Here is a 27,718-nt window from a genome sequence, read left to right as displayed (position 1 = left end):
ACTATCAACGACATAGACTTCACCAAGAAACGGGATGTCCACATCCTCATCTGACGATTGATCATAACCTAAATCTGCATAACATTGGGATTGCTCATCATCAATTTCATTGACTGACCTACCTCCTTGTTGACATACCACTGCGTAGTGACCAGGCTTGTCACATTTATTACATGACACATTTCTAGCCGGACAGTTACGGCGATCGTGTTTTCTTTACCACACCACTGGCACTGACCTGCTCTCCCTGACCCTGACCGTTTATTGAACTTGGGTTTTTGACTAGGGTTTTGACCAGGGTTAGGCCGATATGAAGTAGATTTGTGCGCATTACCATAGCGTTTTGCGTGCGGGTTTGCGTGTGATTTTTTGACATAGTTTACTTCGGAAGCGCTTGCAGCGGCACCGCGTACCAGGGATTTGTTTTGGTTTCTTTCTTCCGCCTGCCTGCATATTTTAACAGCTTGGGCCAAAGTTAGGTTTGTTCCTTTCCCTTGCAAATGGTCAGACAACTTGTCGCTCAATACCCCTACTACTATGCGATCACGAATCAACTGTTCCTTTAGATCACCGTACTCACAGGTATCTGCGAGCTTATACAAGTCTTGAATAAATGAGTCTATGGGTTCTCCTGGCGTTTGTTTTCTTGTGTTAAACCTTGCACGTTCCACCAGCACGTTCCTTCTGTCTTGGAAGTACTCATTAAATGCTTTTGTAATCTCATCATATGTTGCCTTTTCTTCATCGATGTGTTTTAATGTCACCAAAATGTCATCACCTGTGTCGCCCATGGCGTACAAAAGGTGCTTACTTGATCTACATCTGGTTTGTTTACAAGTCCCGATGCGTATCGGTATCGTTGAAATCGTCTGCTCCATTTTGACCACTTTTCAGCTTTGTCTGGTCCCGATGCATTTATATCAAATCGTTCGGGCATTGGCAAATTGGCGTTGAACCCAACCGATTGCACCCCTTCTCCTGGTGGAGGGCCCTGTTCGGCTTCATTTGGCATTGTTTGTGGGTCACACCGCTGCCTCCATGTGTTAATATTGACCAACGAAGATACACCAAACACAAGATATGTTTAGCTTGACAAGAGTATTTTAATGGTGGCCGCTAGTCTCGTTACTATGCGTAATGAACGTTGGGGGTGCTATACAAACAGTGCACGTACATAATACTACAGTATGGGTTCCTCGTACTAGTAAAAACCCAAATCTAGTACAAAGAGTAAAATTGTACAATTGTGTTTGGGAGTGGCCTTCTCTCCTGTCTCCTTTTCCTTGCTATTTTCGTCCATTTCTTGCTTTGTTTTTCAAAGCTATCTGGGCCAGCATTAATATGCCTACATCTGATCTTATTAGCCTGCACCATGTAGGCTGGTTAGGCCGTATAAAATTAATGTTTTGGTTCTCGTCCCTCCCTCGTCAATTTCTGGGATTTGTCAGATTTTTTTTTTTTTTTTTAGATTTTTCAATTATTTTAGACTTTGGATTGATTCAAGAATTTTTCATACATATAAATAAGTTTATTAGAGAACAAGGATCACTTCCAAGTCTTTTTGTGGTACTCTAGGGGGTTTATCCCTCAGAATCTCACATTTGAAAAAAAAAAAAGCGCCTCATCGTTTCCTCGAGCACTGTTTGAAAAGACCGAAAACTACTGACAATGCTGATTTTACATTGAAAAAAAAAAAAAAAAAAAAAAAACACCTCCTCCCTCATCAATTCATGAAAATCCTCTGGACGAGAACCAAAATATTAATTTTATACGGCCTTATCCAGGCTGCGCCCTGCAGAATAGCAGCCGACGTGTGTTATCAAACTGGCAACCTTGATACCTTCTTCCAGCTGATGGCAAATAAAATCAAAATATCGAAATGAATTTCCAGAAAAGCAATGGCAGAACCACAGAAAAAGAAAGTTAGGATTGAAACATTACATTCAGATAGCGTTGACGATGTAGCTACGGCATCAAACTACAAGTATGTCAGAGTTACGCATTATCATCTCGACTTTCAGATTAGTTTCGAGAGAAAAGAGATCAAGGGCAATGCACGACTGCTGATGAAATGTCTCAAGTCATGCAATCACGGTAGGTCAAAAAGTTCAAACTCGAATGTGAGGTAAGCTTATAAAGTTACGTTTTGTATAAGGAAATACACCAACCCGTAGTCAGAAACTCATATACGAATTCCCTCATATACAACCTTTGCGATACATGTATATTTTGCAGAAAGTGCATAAAATACATGACTGCATATAAATGGGATTTGACAAAGGACTCTCTCTGTTAGTGTTTACTGATAAGTTATTACCGTGCCGTACTTAAAAAGTACATTTCGTGATCCACAGCATCATCCCTCCCCGGCTCCCCAACTCAACACACAATTTGACAACCATGAGAGTTACCAAAAATCACAGAAAAGGGGTTTTGGGGAAAATCTGGTATTCGTCCGTCGTTGACTCGTCATCCCTCAGCACTCCCAGGAAGTAATGTCATCGTTGTGCCATCGCGATATAAGGATGTCAACCCCGTCACAAGGAATGATTTGAAGTAGCCTAAATCTTTCAACGCCCCGATTAGGGGCACACCACTAAATCAATGCGCCATTTGTGTAAGGCCAAGTAAAAAATAAAACATGTTTCATGTCCGGGTTTTCAAAAAAAGGAGGAAGAGGGGGCTTTTTATTTTCTATTTTTTATCGCAAAATTGATGTAAATACCCATACTTAGAGCTGTTTTAGCGTACATACAATAATGCCTGGAAAAAGGAGGAGGCCCTTTTTTATTTGTTGTTCTGAGAGTTACACCCCTTCTAATGATCACAAAACCTTCCTAAAATGTGTCTTGTATCTTAACAAGGCTACAGAAAGCATCCCAACTTCCTAGACATATTTTTTGAAAAGTTATAAGTGAATTTCAAAAAATAAAAATATATTTCAGGAAACCTCAAAAAAGGAAGCGGGAGGGGACGTGAAACATGTTTATTTTTTTATTTGGCCTAACCCTAATGAGTTCCGGTAAAATACAGAAACTTTTTGAGGTATTTTGGGCTGGTCGTTAGACTTATTAATCAGAAAGAGTGGCGAATTATAGCTTAAATAAAAGTGTAAAGCCTAGGCCTATACAGGGTGGGCCATTAAAAAGTTCACACTTTTTCGATGGCTTATTTCTCAGAAATGAAAACACATATTGAAATAAGTTGAACATATTTGTAAACCTCTATGTCTGGACTGTCATTGCTGAAAAGGGCATTAACATCCATGGTCTAATTACAAAATGGCGACCATTTAAAGCAGAGAAGTCAAAAACCACTTTGCACACACGTAAGACTACAGACAATGATCATGCATATTAAGTTTTTAGGCTTAAGCAAGTTTTAAAAAAGTTTGATGACTCTATATGCATTTACTTGAGTGTCATTGCGGGGTCATCGGACTCATGCGTGTATGAGTTGTTTACTGTTTGAAAATCATTCACCTGTGAAATTGACACAAAAGGCTGATTGGACATGCTCATTTACATAACAAATACACTAGTTTTGGAGGAACTTCAAATTTAAAATGCCTTGCGTGCGTTCTTGTCATTCATGTTAGAGATACCCATGTAAGTACTTTGAGGTGATTCTTGCTGTTCAAAATGCGGCAGTTTACAAAGGAGGAACGAATTTTCATCGAGGAGGAAATTTCAAGAACCGGAAAGGTGCGTTCGGTCCTGAATGCATTGCCGAAGCAGTTTCCGAATACCAGACTTCCTAGTCGCCGACACATCTATAATATTAAACAAAAGTTTCACTTACATGGAACTGTTCTCAAGCGGAACAAATCTAACAGTGGGAGACCACGAACAGGAAGATCAGCCAATCACATTGCCGATGTTAGAAGGGATTTGCAAGCTAACCCAAGATTGAGTACTCGACGGAACAATTGTCCCCATATTCTAAGGACAACGTTCAGACGAATCATCACTCATGATATCGAATAGCACCCTTACAAGATCCTTAAGCGTCATGGACTGCAACCAGGAGATCCAAATCGGCGACTTCAGTTTTGTAACTGGTTAGTTAACAGAGCACGTCTCTTTCTTGATACCGCTGTTGTTGTTGACGAGGCAAACTTTCAAATGGACGGGTCTGTCTCTTCTCAAAACGTACGGATGTATGCACCGAAAGGCAATCCTCCGAGAGACTTTGCTTTTAACGTTCCACATGACAAACGCTTAGTGTTAGTGTTAAGTTAGTGTTCTCGCAGCCGTCACAGGAAACAACCGGTTGATAGGACCGATATTCGTTGACCAGAACATAAATGGAAACGTTTACCTCGACATAATCAATGATCAACTAGAGCCTCAACTGGTCCAAATATTTGGACAGCAAGCGAACGGGCCATCCGCAGGGCGTGGTTCTTTCAAGGCGGAGCGCCAGCTCACTGTCTTATCGCTGTTAGAGACAGATTGCAGGAGTTGTTTCCGCATCGTGTTGTCGGCCTTGGACATCATGTGGAGTGGCCTCCGAGGAGTCCTGATCTGACACCTTTGGACTTCTGGCTTTGGGGTGATGTCAAGGCGTCTGTGTATGCCGAAGGTCCGCCTAGGAATTTGCGGGGAGCTGAGGAGACGTGTACAGATGCGTTCACAAGGATCCGGCGCACCAGGGTTACTTCAAGAGCAGTTCACCATATGTACGATCGTGCGATGATTTGTATTCGTGAGCAAGGAGGCCACGTTGAAGGACGATAAGAACACTTGAGAGACAGAAGCATTTTCACTGTGGCATGCATAAATACGTGACTTTATGGAACCATGATAAGCAGTAATGAAGAACAGAACTATTTTTATCGAGTCAAATATGATTTTACTTGTATTCTTACTTTTCTAGTGCAATATTTTTAATTTCATGACAATTTGAGACAAATAACTTCGTTTCCATTGAAGCACTGCTACGGTTTACATGTGTCTATATGAAGAAATAATTTCCGAAGAGAAGGAGAGACATTCCTGACACCTATTTATAAATTTATCTTGTTATAAGTTTAAAGCTACTGTTACATATTCTGTTCAACTGGAAGGCTACATATTCTGTTTGAAAAAGAAATATTTATTTAAATATGGTTAATTTACAAGAGAAATATTGACAGAACTTTCATGCGTACTGTTATTTTTCTTCCTTTGTTCCTAATCCATTGTGGTGTGAACCAGTGACCACCATATATCGCGTGATCATCCGCTCCATTTGACTTACGTGTGTGCAAAGTGGTTTTTGACCCCTTGCTTCAAATGGCGCCATTTTGTAATTAGACCATGGATGTTAATGCCCTTTTCAGCAATGACAGTCCAGACATAGAGGTTTACAAATATGTTCAACTATAAGCCATCAAATAAGCCATCAAAAAAGTGTGAAGTTTTTAATGGCCCACCCTGTACATAAATTTGAGTCGCCAAAAAAGTCGCATTTTTATAATTATTGAGAAAATAGGTCAGCGAATTAAAAAATGGCAGAATCGGGTTTGCAGTCTTGAGAACACGTCAAAAACAGTGAGGGCGCTCTTCGCGGCCTCGTAGCGGGAAAACGAGGTGGAAGGACCCCCATACATTGAAACATATGTTAAACTTTCATCGATTTGCAATCGACTGGTCATCATAAAATATTTTAAAATGAGCCCAAAAGGCCTCAAAATGAGCAAAGAAAACCGGTGTTTTTACACGTGTTTCAATGGGAAGATTATTTAGTGGTGTGCGCCCATTACGTCAATGGGGACTTACCGGTGATCTTAAATACAATAAATTGTTCAATTGACTTCGGTGGGACTTACTCAGTTTGCCCGCTGATTCCATGGGACTTTTTTTGTGGGCTTTATTAATGACGCGCCGGCCTGCGGAGCCACAAGAAACTGGGTATCCACAAGTCTCTTCAAAATGGCACCCGATCATAAGATTATCAGCAGATGAGCGATTCTCTTGTATTTATGTATTGAACACCTTCTAGCAGATTGACCTAGTAACTTGTTCTTCACATCTCTCCCAATTGGGTGTGCTTTTAAAAAGTCTTTGTTACTTTACAGTCCCGGTCGGTTGCCCTATTTTATATCAATATTGAGTGTCATTGAAAAGGGGTGTTTGAAATTCTAGTCATTGAAAACCACAAAAAAGGGGTTGTTTTTGGCCAAATTTTGTCCTCAATTTTGCATGAAAAAGGGGGTAAATTTGATGAAAAATTATTGCAAAATGGGGTCTTTGAAAGATTTGGTAACTCTCATGGTTGTCAAATTGTGTGTTGAGTTGGGGGGCTGGGCATCCCTCCACTTTTCTAAAAAGAAAGATTTTTAATTTTATATCACTGGAAACCTCTGGCTACATAATGCTTATCTACAAAAAAATTCTTGCAGATTAATTTGTTTAGCAAAGATATCATGATACTTGAATTTCATTCTGGTATACCAGAACGAAATTACAACACATTGTAGGTATGCCAGGCAAACCTTAACTTAATTAACACATTTGCTAGTCAGCCAAATTCGCCTAGAACACAATAAATATTTACATGGAAATTTAAAAGAACAGGTAGGTCAAGGAAACCTACATAAATATGTTGTCTATACTTCACTTGTCTCAAATATATGATTTTTTAGGGTGATGAGACACTCGCACATGGAATTTTAGAGGGATTTTGCTCAGTTCCACATAGAAAAGCTGCTATCATCATGAGACTAAGATCTAGAAACACCACCAAAATGCTGTTTTGTTAGCTGAATCTTTTTGATGAAAGTCAATCTTTGACAAGATGTAACTTTGCTACGAAAAGTGCTATGACAAAAGGTTTTAATTTATGGCTTTCTTTAAAGGGCTTTAATTTGATATAAAATGATGCAGTTTGATAGCAAATTTTAATTCACCTGAGATACCTACACATCGTCTATGGAGCAGTGTAATACACATAATCATGCATAAACTTGCAAACGCAAAATCGGAATTAACTGAAATTTTGGGAATAAGCTTTTTTCGTGGATATCTACTGAAAAATGTCCTAAAAAGAGGATTCTAGGATCACAAAATACTTCTTTAAGTAGTAGTATTTACTATAAACACTTTGACTTTGACTAGACACTATACAGTAGAAATTTCAATTAAATGAACACAGCTTTTAACAGCTGTATGCTATCCAACCGTGATAGAATATCGCATATATATATTTCAAACTACAACAAGAAAGCTTGACCTCTTGGGTACAATACTAACCAATCACGAGTGAATTGGCATGGTTTGGCCTAGGATTATGCACCTTCAGTTTCCCACACGTTTGAATGGGCATTGGATTGCATATGTTTGGTGAGCATATTTCTCCAATATTTTGAGAAGGTGACGTTGAATGTTCTGGATCTGGATCTGGATGCTGTACTCCGATTAAGCAGGACTAGCCTACATCACATCAGAGGGTTATGACCTATAAATGATCTGAGTTGTTGGAGTGACTGGGTTTGTTGAGGGCTATGAAATTTCGAGTCCAGGAGTTTGACGAGTTCTGTCTTGAAGCTTGTGAGTTTGGTTGAATCCAATATATGCCATGGGGCAAGTCATTCCAGGCTTTGGTGTCCATGGAAAGAAACTTAGTTCCCGGATGCGAGTTCTTGATTGTTGTCATTGATAGGACAGAGCATGGGTATTTTTAAGTAAACATTGGAGTTTGGTGAGGTGGTCTTTCCCGTCAATATCAACTAGATTATGTGAAATCTTAAACATCACTCAAATTAGTACATTTCATGTAGCGAATTTGCAAATGAGCATTTGGTATATCAGCATTGTCATTTTATGTCATGCATGTTAAATATTATGACATTTTGATGTGATCACCTGTCTTGATTTTCTGTGTTTCTTCTGAACTTCGATAGCTTCGGACTCAAACCTTGAATGTGAAGCTATTGTTTTTAGCAAATTTCATCCTAAGAAGTGAAAACCACAAGCCCCTGGAAGGTGAGCCATGTTGTTACTATGGCATGGTATTGTGGGGTGCTGTCCATCATCAGTTGAATCAGCTGGTTATAGACTCAATGTCATGAAGGTTTGTTAATAATGTATCCTCACAGAATTAATGTTACTCAATAATGAAATTGCTATAAAATGTTATAAAAAAAGTAAGGTTCAATTCAAGTAATGTGAGAGGAAATTGAATCATGAACAGGGTATTCTTTAAGCATTTTGCTGAAGGGGTATTTTCAAATTTTTTTGACCCTTTCAATTGTGAATTTTTCCTCTGAAGGAGTCAAAAACATTGCCCTAGGGGTATTTTTATAATATTATTTTTGAAGACATTTTTAACAATATGTGTGTTTCTGGAGCCATAGGCGTAGATCCGGAGGGGAGTGGGGGGAAATCTCCCGCAATGTTTTGCCAGGGCGATGGTTCATACAATCATCCCCCAATGTTCACGCCTGTATGTGGGTTTCTGACCAAATTAACCTCATATTTGGCCATTTATTAACCTCATATTTGGCCATTTTAGCCCCAAATGTGCAAATTTGTGTGCGATGCGCGCGAATTTATTCCACTTTTGCACCATATTTCAACAGTTTAGCTACAAAATGGCAAATTTTGTTTGTACCATAAACTTATTCTTTCTCCAAAAGGTGCTGGATTCACTATACTTCAAGACATTTTTTCACACCCCCCGAGTCAAAAAAAGAAATCTACGCCACTGTTTGGAGCAGTGGCGGATCTAGAGCAGTCAGAAGGGGGTGGAGGAAATTTTAGAAGAAAATAATAATATTTAAAAATGCCCCTGAGAAGTAAGAAACTTTTGCAAAATGAAGACCTAATTGAAGCAATTTGGTGGATCATTTTGGCACTATTGATGTGTAAAATTTTAGTTTAAAAAATCCGAACATTTGTGAAATGAGTCCATGGAGTTTATCGTGGACGGCAAGTTTTCCCTATTATAGTATACCGTAAAACCCCGTCTACAAGGATATACCTAAGAAACGCCCTCAATAAAATTGGTTGCTTGTTGTATTTGGAGTTTGAGCAAATATATACTGGCACTGGGTGGCTATGCATTCCATCTAAGTATGTTGTAACACCAATCAATTGTATTGACATAATAACGACTGTTTCGTATATCAGGATCGTATAGCTCAATTGATAGAGCGTCAGACTTTGGAACTGAAGACATGCTGAAGAGAGCATGCATGGTCCGGGCACCGGTTCCGTTTTTCATTCTCGTTTAATTTTAACTTTTTGACATGTTCTTTTTATCTTTCTTTAAATCTCTACCTTTCTACTTTTAATTTTAGGTGCGTTTTTTTTTTTTTTTTTTTTTTTTTTTAGTTTTTTTATAGTTTTTTTAGTAATTTTGTGGTTTTATAGAAACTAGTAAAAGCATTTATTCTAAATAATAAGCGAAACCCACGGTTAGACAGATGTGTTGTAACTACTTGTCTGTCCTCGTCTTTGCTATAAAAACCTATCTTTCACCTTTTTGCCATCCCAATTCTTGAGGTAGGGTGCGTTTTTGGCTTAAGCACAATTTTGTTTCTACTTGAAATGAAATCAAAATAAATATTGTTCTGTTGCCACAATTGCAGTTTTTTCAATAAAAAAAAATAGATGAGGAATAATAATTATTCCATATTTGAATCTATTGTCCCATCAAGAATAGAGTGTCTTCAAAAACTTCAATCAATTCATCTGACAAAGGAAACTATTCTGGTCATTCAATTTTGTTTTCGCTTGCACCTGTTATATCACAGGCGTTGGTAGAGAAGGCACGCTTCTCTTGTCTTCACCGAAGTAGTGATGTAAACACTAACATGATTAATTACCATAGCTAGCAATGGACATACACTATTTTTTGTTCCACTTGAACCCATACTATAGGCTATTAAGCGCTGTCGATGTGGCGTAATTAATCGGATTAACTACCATAGCAATTGATGAATACAATTTGAATATATAGCCCTGCACTTCATCGTTCACGTGGCACCTATGCATTAAACCATAGTTGTCAAAGAAATGCTAATCACTCGCCATGTAAGATTAGTATTTATGAAAAGAGTGGTATTCAATCTATGTTTGGTGACATACGCGGTGATTAGTGCAGTCTGCTTGATGGTAGTTATTGCGATTATTACGTCACCTCGACAGCGAATTGTAGTATAAACGAATCCAACAAGCCAAGTGATGGTCAGAATTTATTCGGCCATTATCGCTGGTGAAGTTAAATGTAATTAATCGGATTAATTACCATAGCAATAGGTGAAAACAATTTTGAACATATCGCGCTGCGCTACAAGCAGGTAACACTCATCACCTGTACTGTGTATGTCTGCAATCATAGATTGAATACAATACTGGTCTTTTCAAAGATCTTACAGGTGCAGCATGATATGGTTCAATGAAGAGGTACCGCCTGAGCGTATCAGTGTATAACGCGGTATATTCAAAAATTGTTTTCACCTATTGCTATGGTAGTTAAACCGATTATTACGTAACCGCCAGCGTATTGAAATAAAACAGGAGGATGTGAGTTCATAAGGGCAATGTCGGGATAGGTCACAATCGATGTGGAGAGATGAGAGGTCCGACCAACAGCCATAGCGATTCAACTAATTCCAGCAGACGGTCTGTGGCTAGTAAGGAATCGTCTTTGACCACATGCGCAGATCTGTCTCGTCAGGAAAATATTTAATATCCCGAATTTATAATAGGCCTATGCCTACCAGTTCCATCAGATAACCGATCTGCTAGAGAATATTTGTTACCATGTTTAATAAATTCATATTTATCGTATAATAAAATGTAGCCAAATGTATATTATGTGTCACACGGTTTTCTGCTGAACCACTAGCAGGCTATGTTACCACATCTATGACAATGACAAAGGTGAATTTTGATGATTTTTACGATCGTCCGGATGAGCAAATCACTGAATGGGTCTTTAGTTCCTCCTCTCCTTATCCTGCCAATATTATATGAATCAAAGAAAAATAAGGAAAAAATAAAATTAAAAAATAAAAAAAGACAAAGAAAAGAAACAATAAAAGAAAAACAATAGAATAAATTAAACTAAATATGAAAAAAAAAATGATCACGAAAAAGGAGTCTTTAGAAAATGCAAGAAAATATAAATGAAAAGTTTGAACAATATTTTGTTTATAAAAGTTTGTGTGACCGTGATGAGGCTCGAACTCACCATCTTCCGAAGTTCCGATCTAAAGAACCAAAGTCTTATGCCTTGCCGGAGCCAAGTGAGCTATGCTCGTGAGATGCGAAATAAAGATAAAATAATACATTGTATACCTGCTTGCGTCGGTAAATGATTTGCTCAAATTCCATAATGATATAATATTGTGGAGGGCGCTAGCGTGAAATATGCTATCATCACAGTCGCTTCTATTCCTTATAGACGGGTTTCTACGGTATAGGCCTATAAATTGTGTAAAAACATAAATTGGCAAATGTCGAAAGCAGAAATGAAAGAGGCCATTTGTTTATCAACTAAGCAGGGTGATGTTCCCCCAATAGAACTTGGAAAATTTTGCAAAATGAAGACCTAATTGAAGCGATTTGGTGGACCATTTTATACTGTGTAAAATTTAAGTTTGAACAGTTGAAAAGCCGAAAATTGTGAAATGACCATAAAGCCTTTCGTTGTCACATTTTCCCCATTATACCTATAAATTGTGTTAATAGGGCCTAAATTGGCAAATGTCGAAAGCAGAAGCGAAAATGGTCACTTGTTTATCCACTACGCATGGGGGTGTCTGAGGGGGGATGTTCCCCCCTGAGAGGGAAAATTTTGCAAAATTAAAGTCCAATTGAAGACATATTTGGTGCCTCATTTAAACAGAAAAAAGGACCCGGGAACCCAATTTGCAACATTTCAAACTGACACTATACAATTTTAGAGACTCGCAATCACTAAAACATACATGGATCGATGCTGACAAAATGTGCATGGGACCTACATATCGGGACACAGTGTCAACACCCTGTATTATAATTTTTTTTTTCCATACAGCTCAATACTCCGTTGAAATCAATATTCTATTATTGACACAGATAAAGAAAGTTTACATATGCATTGTGTTATAGGGCTTGCACCTGGAACTTAACTGAATGGGCTAAACGTGTTCCTTTATACCTATAAAGTATTAATTGTAATTCTCAAAATTAAATATATCACAATTTTTACTTTGGATTTCAAAATCTTTACTTTTAAAATGCGGTAAAAGATATCCACAGCAAGCTGCAAGGCCCGCTAATTAGTGTATTGCTTTTTCGGTGAGTGTACTGGAAACAAAACCCTGGTTTTACCTGAAAACAAATCGATTTTCTTGTAATAGAAACATCATATGGGGTATTAGAGCATGCACAAATCATAATAATGTGTAGAATATAGAAACTCTGTTGTATCTCATATGATAGTCATGGTATGCTTAGCCTGAGTCGCTCGGCCTATCTCGAACAAAATCGTGATGCGTAGCTGTTGAAAAACGAGAGGATTCGCTGTACTATCACAGCAATTTTTGACACGAAGATATAGGGATGATGACGATGTGCGGGAGTAGGTCCTAAATGCCAAAAAGACTCCAAAAGCCGAGAATAAATGCACAATATCGGGTGTTTCTCTATTCAAATCTTGCAATATCTGAGCGTATGCGTTTTCAAGATTTTATACGCATTGGACTTTGGGACTTTGGATTTGAAGAAGTCAGAAAAGTGCCTGAACGCGTAAATACGTGTGTTTTATGCGTTAAAGTAAACCCTGATCATGAAGGTTAATTTGTAGTGAGTATATGGTTACTATTTTGTATTTTCAGTGACTTTGGACACACATCACACCATGTTTATTCATGAAGTTATTTACAAGAACCAATCAGTAGAATTTGAAGTAGCACCTTATACAGCTTATGGATCAGCACTTCATATACCACTATCATGTAGCGCTGGAGACGAGTTTGAATTGGCCATATCATACACAGCTGGCAACGGACCAGGAATATGCTGGCTGGAGCCGGCACAAACAGCTGGTAGGTATACACAGATCTTTGAATTTTTATTTATTTGTAATAGATAAATAAATAATTAACAATTGTTACAATTCGGTCAGAGACCAGGCGACAACCCAAAGTGTCTGAGCGCTAAATTAAAGGGTGGCCTAAATGAAATGTTAGTGTAATTAAATTGTAATAATGCAATGCCGCAGATTTACCATTAAAAAAAAAATTTGGATTTATAAAGCGCCTTTCTCCAGATCTTAGAGGACTCAAAGCGCTGTAATTTTGCTGCACTGGTGAATCATCACAATCAGATCGCATCAACTAGGTTGCTGCCGAGCGGCGCACACCTATCCGCATTTAGATTGTAACATCCACCAATTATCTGTGCAGCTCCCCAAATTCCATTGGGTGAAGGAAGTTTTGATATAAACCAAACAACTAATCACCGATTTTTTGCGATACAGGAGATCCCGGAGAAAACCTGCGAGAGCGAGCATGGAATCGGGATAAACCAAGTGCACATGAGTCCTTGGGCGGCGCCCGGGCTTAAACCGGGACCTCAGTGGTGCAAAGCGAGGAATTACCGCTGCGCTAACTCGCCCTCCCTATAGCAGTATGCACATTGCTATTTGGAGTTGGTATTCTCTAATCTAAACTCTTTGAGACAAAGTGTAAGAACAGTCTTCCAAATAGGCCCATGGTCAATATCATTTGTTTGTATGATTTTATCTTGCAGGAAAGTGTAAACCATACCTCTACTGTCTTGGGTTTCCTGTACATAACAGAGCTTTGTTCCCATCTACTGATACACCCTCTGTCAAGTCAACATTTTCTGCATCAGTCAAGGTATTCTATAGCACCAGTGTCTTCCATGTAGCTTGAAATTAATTACTTTTAAGTGTAATTGGTCTTCCTGATTTGACCTAATGTTACCCAGACTGCAGTAGTTTACTGCATTCAAATTTTGTGTCGGGGTTGCCAAAACATAGCAGAAACAAGAGTCAAACAATGATTTGACATGGGGACATGTACTCCCACATTTGGCCATAGTTTTCAGCCACTTCTTTACGATTTTTAAAGATGGTTTGATACTGATGTGTGCCTAACACTACATATTGGAATTTCATCTTGCACATGTTAATCTTTGAATGTTTTCATCAGTTTGCCTGTATTTGTTCTACTTGTATCTTCTCCAAACTTATGTCGACAGCAGAGATAAACTTGAAATGTTGCATCTGACAAAATCAGACAAAATATGCTGAACTGTGCAGGGCCTCTGCCCTACCGTTGTTAGATGCATCATTCCATGTTGATCTAAAATAAGCTGAACTGCGCAGGACCTGCTGCCCTGCCATCAGATGCATTATTTCATGTTGATCTATGCTGAACTACACAGGGCCTCTGCCATCAAATACATCATTCCGAGTTGATCTCTGCCAATGACTGTAATAAAATTTTCAAACAATTTAGTTGTCAATCATTTGACTGTTTCAATCTATTATGACAGGTACCTACTGGTTTCTCAGCTGTGATGAGTGCAGACAGGCGAGGCAAAGGAACCGAACCAAATATCTACATCGTTCAGCCTGGAACTGCCTGTAACATCATATCTTATATGTCTGGCAGTAGGCGATATTGTCAGTGTAGACATAGGGCCTAGGAGTGCTGTATATACCGAACCATGTCTTCTGGTATGTAATAGTCAAGTGGTCACACATTGGAGCTCAAGAATTGAGTGGACTAAAAAATGACAATACAAATAATTTTGACTATTAACTACCCACAAAACTTGGGCACCAAGATAATTATTGTGAAGCTTATTTAAAGTAGTGTATTCTATCTTTACTGTAGGAAATACCTGAAGGATATTAGCTAAAAGTTACTGGCAATATCAAGTTGTGCCACCTATGCTGTGACCTCAAATAATCATAGAATAAAGCAGTTGTGTTCATACTGTAGGTTTATAATGTCATAGTACCTGTCATGGGTGATGTAATGAGCTATTATCAGCTATACCAGTTGGAATCCATACACCACCATAGAAGACATGATCTTAGTCCCCCACACAGGGAGTGTAGATTTCAAGTCAACTGAAGTCGCCCATTCAGGTAATCACATTTGAAATTCTCAGTCCCTATGTGGACTTTAAAGGGTCATGTCTTCCATGGGATGTATGGTTTTAAACTGTAAGCCCAAAAAAAAAAAAGGTTTGTCTCAAAGCTAGCGCACGCGTTTGTAAAATCGCACGATTTGACAAAAAAGAAATGCAGAAATTTTTTTTATTTCAAAAATTTTTTTTTATAGTTTTTTCCAGAAAAAATCGGCGAAAATCAGACTTTTTTCTCAAAATACGTTATACCATGAAAAAAGTCGGGAATAAAAAAAAAAAAAAAAAAAAAATCTCATATCGCATTTGTTTTAAATTTCTCGTGAGCTTTGAGACAAACCTTTTTTTTTTGCCTAATAGCAAAATACAAGATGCCTAGTTGCTTAAGTTATCTCTACATTCTAAAGGTGAAGATCAAACTCACTAACATTTATGCAAAGATTCATCTTAATTTATTACAGGAAAAAGCGAGGCAAGAATTTGAAGGGTCAGTAGAGGATTATATCCAGGCTGGTGAGCGTCTGTTTGGCCCGTATGTTTGGGGACGATACGACGTCTTAGTGATGCCTCCTTCATTCCCATTTGGTGGTATGGAGAATCCATGCTTGACTGTCATCACACCATGTGTGTTAGTAGGAGACGGGTCCATGTCAGATGTGGTCATGCATGAAATTGTAAGTTCATTATATATTTCCTCTTAGACTTTAGGTGACAAAAAAACCCTGTTCTACTATTTGAACTTGCCTTCTGTTTTTGACTTGAATTTGTTTTTATAACTACAGCATATAGTTTTCGTTGTTTGCTTTTATATTAACCAGCCCCAAACATCAGATATAATTTGTTTTGATCTGATTCAGTCCCACAGCTGGTTTGGTAATCTTGTCACTCATGCTGCCTGGACTGAGTTCTGGATGAATGAAGGCTTTACTATGTACGCTCAGCGATGTATTTGTCATGAGGTCCATGGTGAGGCACTAACATGTCTTGAAGCCGCTACTGGGAGGGCTCTTTTGAAGAACAGATACAAAGAAGCAGGAGAGGTATGATTTGAATCTTTTTTGCATTCTACCCATTACCTTTCCATCTAGAAGAAAAAGACAGCTGTATCATCAAGATATAATATTTCATTCAATATTAATCTGTTATTAACATCCACTCAGAATTAATAAATTGTAGAATCCATTCAGTCGATTCACATACAAAATAAGGATTTGTATTGTCCACTGCTTCCAATCTGCTAATTATTATATCAAAATTAAATCAAAATTATCATAATATTATAATATTAATTGTCATGTATAAGCTTTTATAAATCATGATTTCAGCTGATTATAAACTTGTTTAAAAAAGAGCACCATTCTGTAGGTGTTAATAGAAAAACCTGCCAATCTTTGAAATAACATATATTTCATTATTCTTGACAGAGTCATCCACTAAACAAGTTGAGAGTGGCCTTGGACAGAAACATTGACCTGGAGGAGATTTATAATGAAGTGCCTTATGAGAAGGGATATGCATTCGTCACTTATCTGGAATACTTGGCAGGAAGCAGAACTAAATTCTGTGATTTCTTGAAAGCCTACTGTATCAAATTCAAGCATAAAGTAAGCTGTAATGACAATAGGCAGAGTTTCAAGCATGCATTGCATTGGGCAACAGTTTTAGTACAGCTTGAACTCTGATTTAGTATTCGCTGTTGTAGTGTGACATCAAATACGATCGTTGCCAGGTCAACTTGTTCGCCCTATCTGTGTTCAGAACCACAATCAAAATGATCTCAACACAAAGTCAATGGGTTGCTATCTAGTGTTCAAACCAAGCATGACCCAGTAACCAAGGTGTGATGTATTCCCTACAATTGCAAATACATTTATTATTGTAATAATGTTATCATTAAAAATATTATAAATAATTAAGTTCTAAGATAGCTATATTTTTGTTATTTATTTTAGAACATTTAACAATATATACACATCATGCTAGAAAGGAGCGTCTTCCATAGCTCTGCCTAATGAGCAAAGGGTAATAAGGTATTGTGCAGCATAATCGTTGCTGTAAAAAGTATTCAACTACCGTACTTTGGTTGATCGTGAAAATATGTAATGGTAATAGACCAATGAACTGTCTTGCATTTACGTTTGAGTGATATAATATTTATGATAAATTAGGATAATGGTTATTTTAGTGGAAATCCATACACCCCATGGAAGACATGACCTTAATCTCACACACAGGGGGTGAAGATTTCAAATGGAGTCACCCATTCATGCAGCCCCATTTGAAATTCACATTCCTTGTGTGAAAGATTAAGGTCATGTCTTCCATAGGGTGTATGGATTTCAACTGGAATAGCCCAATACTATGGTAAGTATGGTTAATAGTCATATGTTGCAATCACACCAATTTAATGTTTGGAGTATGTGGATGAGTCTATTATGTCATTCAAGAATCTGCAGCACTCAGTTCATGGCCAGTCTCAAAATTTCATAGCAACTGGAATTTTGTTGAGGTATTGTTGCCTAAAGGTCTTAGTTTTTGTATTATATGTTTATTTTCTCTTGTAGAGTGTTGTTGCCGAGGATTTGCTTGATTTCTTCCTAGATTTCTTCCCAGAGTTAAAACAGCAAGGTGTAGAAAATAAGTAAGTTGAGGAGTACATTTAGTTGGTATGTAGGAAATACCCCATATATATTTTTCAGGGATAAAATGGCGATGGCAAAGAGTTAATTGTCGTTAAAATTACTCAAAAAGTAACAATAGGATAACAAATTGACAAATGGGGACGAAAATTTGGCTTCTCCGCACCCTACTATAGTCCTGGCTATGTCAATGGTTCTTCGGTTGAATACCATTCAATATATTTACTATCAACCAATGCCGTTTGATAGTTTTCACCATCCCAACAATGCTTACATATCCCGGTATGTTATGAACCTTTGCCAGGGCTGTCCTTTTCGGAATTGCCTGGAGTGAGATATTGTCAAGGGGCATACCGGGACAGAATATTATTTTTACACACTAAAAATGTTGAATCTTTTGTTTTTTAGCCACAGTACTTGAGAAACTAAACGGTAGGGGCTAGGTAGGGACAAAATGTAGGCGATGTGTGAGGTTTTACTACCTTGGTATGGAAATGCTTGAGAATTGGCAGCCCTGTGCGAGGTTTTACTACCTTGGCATGAAAAAGTGCCCCAAAGTGTGAGACTCATGCTGAATGTGTGAGAGTTGACAGCCCTGTCTTTTTTTACATTTTTGTGTGTTTGTTTGTTTTCATGTCTAGGTCAGGGTTTGAGTTCACCAATTGGTTGAATGACTCCTCATGGCCACCATATGTTCCAGATTTGTCAGCAGGAGAATCTCTCATGAAACCTGCTGAAAAATTGGCCTATAAATGGATGGGTGTAGGAAATGATGAGGTAAGCAACTTGCTAGCTAGCATGGCTATAGTTGTCAGCAAGGTTCTTCAGCGGTCTGCTGATTTGGCGCTGTTTATAGCGTAAACAAGGAAGTGGGGTTCTGATTGGCTAATTAAATCATGTCATCATCGCATCGGCACCTCATTCGCCAATCAAATTGCAGCAAAGCGATAATCAGGAAGCGCAGTCAGACACCACCAAAGGATTTTGCCGAATACTATAGCTTTCTAAGAGAAGGCCATGAAAAAAGTATGACACAGAAACAAATGGGTAGTGAACCTTTAAACAACTTTATTATTTGTGTTAGTTATTGGGTATTCTGCATAATTTATGATTTTTTTTTAATGTGTGCAGCCAATACCTTTTTTTTGCTACAATATTGATATTGTAAAATCTATGCTTGTGGACTTTTGAGACACTGTTTTTGCCTGAAACAAGAGCACCAATACCAACATTAACACTTGGTAACCTGTCTATTGTTTATTGTTTTGCTGTATTATATCATAAATTTTAGGTTTTTTCCCAGAGCTTATTTTCAAAAAGAGCATTAGCTGTCCAAAACTAACCATGCTGCCCTTTTCTAACTCTAACCCCACCCCTTACCCTGTAAATACTTGATTTCATGCAAAATACATCCATGTCTGGGATCTGTTTTTTGTATCTAAATTCTAATGCACATATGTGACATGATCAAGGAAATGAGTCGGATGTCGCTAATATTGATTTTGAGATATTGGCAAAGAAAGTGTTAAAATTCTTTTGTTTTATATTGTTTTCAGCGATTGATAAATTGACATAACTTCACAAAGAAAATTAATTAGTAGATAATTAAATCTGGTCAACCAGAAAAACTCACTTTTGGTCAGATGGAATCACCGACGTTTTACACAGTTTTATTCACAAAGAAAAGTCGTATCAATATGGGGTTTTCAGTTTCTGAAAGCTCTAACATGTGTAAAACTCATTTTCGACCAGGGCCGACATGTGACTCATTCCCCTTGATCATGTCACATATCGTTATGAACACGGCAGAGTGCCGAATACGTAAAATTGCTGTTCTGAGTAAACGGCGTTTGAAAATCTTGGTACCATTCCATTGGTCCTTCTAAAATTTAGAACATTCGTGAGCACTCATTTGAAATGTATATTATAGAAGTGAATGTACACGAATTATTAAATACTTGCATGTTCTGAAATAATCGATATATCCCTCAAAATGCGTTTTAACAGCTATTCGGCTTTATGCTGTATCCAAAATGTCTCTACCACTGCACAGAGAGAGGTCGAATACGCATTCAGCTACGTGTAAACCATAGCACGCATTCTTGATTTGGGGCTTTTGTGTAGAAATTACTGGTTGTGCTAAGGCTATGTAGACTTAACTAAGTTAACTTGCTATATAAGTTATAAATAGTCATCCCTGTAATATTTAGCAAAAACTCGAGGCTTTTAAAGCAAAAATAACAATATTGGCCTATATTTTGTGTATGATTTTCCGGGATTTTTCAATTTCACGGGCGCGCACTCACATTATTAAATCACAGCAATATCATGTGGGGAATGTTTGTACTTATTTTGGTATCACTGGATACCTTCAGCTATACGTTGGTATCAAAAATATTAGTATAGGACATGTAATATATAAAATTCGGGGTTTCCCGCTATAAAATACTATAGATCAACATGATTTGTACAGCTAAGTATACGATTAAGCCTCTCTGCCAATTCATTTATCGCACTTAGGCGTGATTCGTCCAAATCAAAATTTCAATAACTACGTCGGTGAGTAAGATTTACCATTAATTTTTGGTGGAAATAAAAGATAACCTGAAACATAATCATAAGCATGCAAAAACTCAATTTGCTCAAAATTCTCGATTCGTCACTCTGCCGAATTCATAACGATATATACTTCAACAGCAAATACAAGTTTAAACAAAAACAGCTTCTTAGACCAAATGTTTGTATGTTTGTTTGTTTTAGAATGAGAGTAACTGTGTGAACACAGATATTAGCAATTGGAATACCTACCAAATAGTGCACTTCTTAGATCAGATTGTGATTGGTCCAAATCTACCAGATGGAACCATGGACAAACTGTGTAGTAGCTACAAGACTATAGTACAAACAGACAATGCTGAGGTAGGTAGCCTGCTGAACGAATTGTAATCTTTCCCCAGAGTAGGCCAGTGCACATATATGTTGAAGAAAAAAAAACAGTGCATCCGGCCGGATTCGAACGGCGACCTTTGTAATACTAGCACGACACTCTAACCAACTGAGCTAAAGAGGCACGTTGGAGAAGAGCGCAAGATATAAATCTATAGGTATTAGGTTCAATTCAAATGATGTTCGTCGCATTCCTAGCAGAAGGCATCAGAACTGCATATTTATAACAAATACACAAAGTCACATAAGTATGAAAATTATTATACTTAATAATTCCACTCTCCTCCAATGTGCCTCTTTAGCTCAGTTGGTTAGAGCGTCGTGCTAGTATTACGAAGGTTGCCGGTTCGAATCCGGCAGGATGCACTGGGTTTTTTTTCAACATTTATGTGCACTGGCCTACTCTGGGGAAAGATTACAATTTGTTGATCCTATTATCCCAAAGAACTACGTATAATAATTAGGTAGCCTGCTGTGTTGTACATATTAAGCAAATATATGGTGATTCCTTGTTCCTGTTTCCTGCCCATACCAATTTTTCTTTTTTGCCAAAACTCATTATTGTAATGACAGATCATTTTCTCATCATGCCAAGGTAGTAAAAGAATAGACTAATTCCAATCAGCCGTCTACACTTCGCATGTACTGTGTATGCTTCGTAGTGACGACTGATTATCTTACAGCCAATATCATGACGGACTTCTGAAAACTATTCAATGCGACTTCAGTTGTGCGACGTAGCGCGAATGACTAGCGGCGCCCGTGTATCACGTCGCTGTACCGCGCCGCTGTGACAAGATCGCGCTCTGAACTTCTAAAAACAACAAACTCGGTCAAAAGGTCAATATGGACACAACTGCGCATGCTCTATGCCACAGGAATCCTGTTGCAAAATCCGTCACTTTTTTTCCACGTAGTTTTCTCAGTCGTCAATCCAGACGGTTGACGACTGAGGGCAGCAGTCTAGTAAAAGAATACTAAGTATGTCAATTACTGGACCTCAAATGTTTGTTTGGAATTCCACAATCTCCCTCACATTTTCCACTTTAATTTTTATGGATGAAAAATAAAATGGTTGTATCGGGAATTATTTAAATAGTTGAATCTGGTTGGAATTCCAAATTCGTCCTCAATGGGGTATGGATTCATTTCATGGTCGGACTAGCCATGGAGAAGTTGGGAAGCTTCACACAGGGCCATTTGATGTTTGGGGCTGGTTGGACCACTAAAATAAACGAGAACAGGAAGAAGAAAATGGAATAAATGATATGTAAAAAGCTCCAATTGTGTCAGTTTTAATCTTTTTATATGGTTAGAACCTCAAGACGGGTCTACGGCTTAGAATAATGGAACATCAGTCTGTTGATACATGTTGCCAGGGCTGGTGTTTTGTGTAAGGATGCTCTACCTCATTGAAAATTGGGGAAAAGTTCCATGAAACAGTGGGGTGGGTTTTGGTCAACGCCTGACAGGGCCCGCCTGGAATGGTATTAGATCACAAGGGGCTAGGCTGGTGTTGTGTGAAAGAAAGTCTTCCATCATTAAGGTGGGGATACCATTGAGGGAGCTGTGTGGATTTCAAATGGGTATTTTGTTACCAATTTCATCATGTGTAAAGAAATAAATCCATTCTATGGGCGGATGGACCTTTCAAGTGGGGTCGTTGGCTTTATTTAGCAAATTACCCTAAAAAATGTGAAATACAAGAAAAAAAGTTCCTAAAATTTTGGAAATTTTGGTAGGCATTCATTTTTATAGGGGATAAAATTCAGCAAATTTTTAAAATCTGGGTCGGTCAGGCCTGTAGAACAGGGTTTCATTTCATTGCCTAAGACCTACCTAGTTTTAAGTGTGTAATAATAATATGTGTTAATTAGTCTGATATCTCATGTTATCTCTCAGGTGCGGTTGAGATGGTCTCAGCTTGTCATCAAACATGAGTACAAACCACAATATCCAAATATAGAGCAATTTTTACAAAGCCAAGGTAAGCAGTAAGTTTAGGGTATGCTTAGCTCCTAGTTTGCTTTCGCCTGTAGCGTAGCCAGCAGGCCCCCCCCCTTGCAAAAAAAAATGAAAGAAAACAGTGCCCTTGTGACAAAAAATTAAAGAGAAAATCAGGAGAGCAAAGGAAAAGAAAAGGGCAAGGAAAACCCTTTACCACCAAAATTCACCCGATCATGGGCCAAAATAGTGTAAAAGGCATTAACAGTTGCTATCAGTGTGATAGCGCTGATGGGTTGGGGCCCAGATAGTTGTTAACCTCCTGCTTGAAGCTCATCCTGATAATGGGCGAAAATAGTATAAAATATAAAATCTGCACATCGTACCAATAAAACCTTTTTTGGAAGCTCAAAGACATGTACAGTCTCTCTAAACAACTAAACCGGTATATGTATTGTATGATGCAACTGCAATTTTTTTTCTGTGCTCCTGAAATTTTATTTTGCCTCCTCCCCCCAACCAAGAAAGCTGGCTAGGCCCTGGCTTTTGCAATGTGATTTCTAGATCATTCAAAGAACATGTCTTATGTCTTATCCCATAGCATTCTGTTCATATCTGACAAATCTGACAATTCAGGTTATCTTATATTAGCCAAGTGATGGTGCTTAATATTATTATGAATTTGGCAGACAGCTGAATCCGGATTCGGCTTTTGGTAAATTCATGTTACACATGAATTATTTTTATTATTTAGAGAACAGGGGATCACTGCTTTACTAAATAGAGGGCAGCATATCAATTTTTAACAGAGATCATTTGATAACAGCATAATAAGTAGAAGTCCCAAAAGAGGGCGGCATACAGGGTTAGTTAACAATGCACTGCAGTACAGTCAACGATTATAACCGTTAAAAAATTGATATGCTGCTGTTTTTGAGTTATAGGCCTTTAAGGGGGTACTACACCCCTGCCCAATTTTGTGCCTATTTTTGCATTTTTCTCAAATATTATAGTAAGATATGTATATTATAGGGGCAAGGACTACAACTACTGCACTGGAAATTTTATTTCAGCACAGACAACAGTTGTGGAGTTACAGTAAAAAATGAGGGAAAACCAATATTTGATCAATAAATCAATAACTTCTTGTCTTGAGTTGCTGAATTTTCAGTGCAGTAGTTGTAGTCCTTACCCCTATAATATACATATCTTACTTAGCACCAATGTGCTATAATTTTTGAGAAAAATGCAGAAATAGGCACAAAATTGGCCAGGGGTATAGTACCCCTTAAAGATGACATTTCCATAAAGAAAATAATTTCATGATATATGACTGTGGGACAAGTGGACTTTCAAATCCTCGAAAGTGCTTATTAAAAAGAGGTTTATTTAATCAATAAATAACAGTTGAACTATAATAATCCCTATTCAACCCTGTGTAAGGCAGGAAACTAATTGGCACACTACTCAGAATAGCAATTTTGGACAAATATAAAGGTATCCTTTACAAAATTATCCATATCTTGGATGCTTTTAATATAATTTTGGTCTCATTTTAAAGCGTATTGTCTAGTGCTTACATTTGTATTCAAATCATGAAATGTCAAAAATGCAACTTGTTCCTTGTTTTGTCAGAGCAGATCACATATTTTGGTGATTTGGTGGTCAGAACTAATAATGCTCAAAAGTGATTATGGTTGTTGGTTATGATTACATGTATCCATCATAGTTTTATGTGTAGTACAGGGACTGGGATTATGATGGGAATGTTGATAATGACACAACAACAAAATTATACAAGAATTGGAAGGAAAGATACAACGATACATTATTTATTATTCTATCACCCTCACAACCCATTATTAAAATCGTGCACTGTGATTTGTTAAAACTCGTCATGTGAGAGCAGTCAATTTTGCCGCCCTTCCTCAACAGCCGAAAAGGTTGACCCAATTTTTGTTTCGATGGTTTGAAAAAGTGAAGAGCAAAAAAAAAAAAAAAGGATTATAGGCGCTACAACACATAGTACCATTTTTTCAAAATGTTTTATACTTTTTCACAATTTTTCCGCCCTTTTTGCTTTACTAATTCTTTTTGCTGCCCCTTCTTCTGCCGCCACCCCACTTTGCCGCCCCTTCTTCTTCCACCGCCCCTTTCGTTTTGGCCGCCCCCTGCTTTTACCCCGGGGGCTCGCACCCCCAAAGCCCCCCAAAAAATACATGCATGTGAGAGCTTTTTATTCTGCAATAATGGGTTGAGCGCTGTAACACATTCTATGCATAGCATTATGCTTGGTTAATACATGCTGTCACATACGCTTAAGTCCTCCATCTTGAAGTAAACAACTTAAAATATTTTGGCAAAAAAGTGATATTTTCTCTTTAAATTGCACAATTGTGTGGCAATTGAATTGAAATAAAAGGTTAAACCCCCTGGTTTTAGCCAAGAACTAGGGATATTGTGATAATGTATTTCTTTTGTTTTGTATTGTATTTGTGTATACAACTATGCATGTATGTGAATACAGTTACCAATTTCTGGGTCAAAACTTGGCAGATAAAACATTTTGTGGTTTTGAAATATGGATTAGAGACAACGCTAATAAAATAATTGGAGTTGATCAGGTAATCCCTTTTTATATTTCGTGAACACAGTTACCAGTGACTCCAAACACAATGTCAGGTATCACATTTCTGACAGAATAAAATTGAGTAAAATATACCATATTGGTAGATATCTAGGCATATATATTGTGCACATATTGAACTATATGAACATAAATAACCCTGTCAGTCAATGGTGAACCGAAACGACATGTTGAACTATTTAACTCTGATGCAAATTGACCTTGTATTTATTTATTTTCCACCTGTAGGTAAATTAAAGTACACTCTTCCAATTTATCTTGGTCTGTGGCGAGGATCAGAAGAATGTAGGAAACTTGCCGAGAAAATATTTGCTGAAACCAAAGATCAACTTCACCTAACCGTCAGGAAAAATGTGTCCAGGATACTTAGCTCATGACTATGGCCCAGACATTGGACTACAGAAAAATATGCTATATTTCACTAAACATTTTGCTTTGACTGTAAAATAGTTCATTTGATCTTCAAGCAAACATAATTATAATTAAAGTCAGGAATAAATTAAAGACCCATTCAGTGATCCCAGCGCAAGTGTAAACAAGTTAAGATTGTTTATTAATTGCTTAAAAGTGAAGGATAAGTCATTCAAATTGTCATTTGGTATTTTTGAAATGACAGATTTGGCAAAAACAAAGAAAACAGCAGTATTGACGAAGTTGAAGCTCCATTCAAATACATGTAGCTAATTTATATACTGTCAGTATATAAATTACAGATTCATATCACATGTAACATGTAACATGTGACATTGCCACATGAGAGGTGCTTGTAACTCCAACGGGGAACTACTGCTCTCATTCTGTGCTGAGAATCAGATGGCTGTGACCAATACCTACTTTCAGATGCCTGACAAATGGTACTACTCATGGCAACATCCTCGCTCAAAACGCTTCCATCTGCTGGACTATGTTCTTACAAGGCAGAGAGATATCTGTGATATCACTTCCACCAGAGTTATGTGAGGTGCAGATTGCTCTACAGATCACTTTCTTGTACGGACAATATGTAAGCTGCATATCAAACCCATGAGGAGGAAGACAAAGCCTAAACTCCCCAAGAAGGCAAATGTTAGAAGTCTCATCGATAACCTGGAAACAAGAGCAAAATTCCAGGAAGCACTATCTGTAAAACTGGATGCACTGAGACTGCCAAAGGAAGCTACAATCAATGAACAATGGCAGTCTCTTAGTAAGGCAACCCAAGAGGTTATGGGAGAACAGCTAAGCCCACCACTCCGTCGCAATGCTGACTGGTTTGATGAGAACAATGAACCAATCCAGGCTCTCCTTCATGAGAGGACAGTTGCCAGGAATGAGATGCTCAGGACAGGGCTCCGCTCGAAAAGCAGAAAGTTTAAGGAGTGCAAAAGTAATGTCCAAAGATCTTTACGTCAGATGAGGGATGAATGGTGGAATAAGAAAGCAGAAGCCGTGCAAGAACTGGCAGAGAGTGGTAACTCTCAAGCTTTCTTCACAGCCCTGAAGGAAGTCTATGGACCTAGGCTTTCAATTGCCTCTCCTCTTCTCAATAGCTCAGGTACAACTCTTTTAACTGACAAAGATGACATCAAGATCAGATGGCAGGAACATTTTCAGGATCTCCTTAACCGACCCTCTAGCACTGCACCAAATGTCTTGGATAACCTTGTAAAACCATCAAGCAAAACTGGAATGGAAAAGCCGCCAACCATGCAAGAAATTGAAGATGCTGTCAAGTCTATGAAGAATGGTAAAGCTCATGGAATGGACGGAATTCCCTCTTTGGTGTACAAGTTTGGCGGGCCTTGCATCATCCAAGCTCTGTGCAGTTTTTTCCAAAACTGCTGGGGTGCAGCTGAACTGCCCCAAGAATTTAAGGATGCAATGATTGTCACCATTTTTAAGAAGGGTGACCGCACTCAGTGTGGTAACTATCAAGGGATATCCCTGCTCTCAACTGCTGGTAAAGTTCTTGCAAAGATTCTCCTAGCCAGATTACAACAAGTTGCCAGTAAGATACTACCTAAAAGCCAATGTGGGTTCAGAGCCAGTCGATCCACAACTGATCCAATCTTCACCCTGCGCCAGCTTCAGGAGAAATCAATAGAACAGCAAAGACCACTTTACATGGTCTTCATCGACTTCACCAAAGCATTTGACACCATCGATAGAGAATTACTTTGGAAACTACTGGAGCATTATGGCTGTCCAGACATCTTTGTCAAGATCATTCGTGAATTCCATGATGGAATGCAGGCAATTGTTCTAGTTGATGGTGATACAACTGAGTCCTTCCCGGTTTGTCATGGTGTTAAGCAGGGATGTGTGTTGGCACCAACCTTGTTTGGTCTCTACCTGGCAGCTGTTTTGGAAATGTCATCTGACAACCTATCAGATGGTCAGCATGGAGTTTTCCTCCGTTCTAAGACAGATGGCAAACTCTTCAATCTAGCCCGTCTACGTGCCAA

General features: G+C 38.1%; 1 protein-coding gene and 1 non-coding gene across 2 annotated transcripts; both read left to right on the top strand.

Moving 5' to 3' along the window:
- The first annotated feature begins 1,836 nt into the window (after positions 1 to 1,836).
- On the top strand, positions 1,837 to 26,233 carry LOC140138150 (aminopeptidase B-like). Its single transcript, XM_072160083.1, is given in 13 exon segments — positions 1,837 to 2,094; positions 12,812 to 13,021; positions 13,728 to 13,837; positions 14,499 to 14,567; positions 14,569 to 14,682; positions 15,560 to 15,772; positions 15,956 to 16,138; positions 16,523 to 16,702; positions 17,663 to 17,739; positions 18,379 to 18,514; positions 20,498 to 20,656; positions 22,586 to 22,670; positions 25,503 to 26,233. Coding segments are annotated over 13 exon segments (1,881 nt in total). The 5' UTR covers positions 1,837 to 1,898; the 3' UTR covers positions 25,652 to 26,233.
- On the top strand, positions 20,976 to 21,049 carry Trnat-agu (transfer RNA threonine (anticodon AGU)). The gene has a single exon. It is a non-coding gene; the product is annotated as a tRNA-Thr (tRNA).
- Positions 26,234 to 27,718: the final 1,485 nt, after the last annotated feature.

The sequence above is a fragment of the Amphiura filiformis genome, chromosome 17 (assembly GCF_039555335.1).
Source record: "Amphiura filiformis chromosome 17, Afil_fr2py, whole genome shotgun sequence".
NCBI lineage: Eukaryota > Metazoa > Echinodermata > Ophiuroidea > Amphilepidida > Amphiuridae > Amphiura > Amphiura filiformis.
This window is presented reverse-complemented; position numbering and strand designations above follow the sequence as displayed.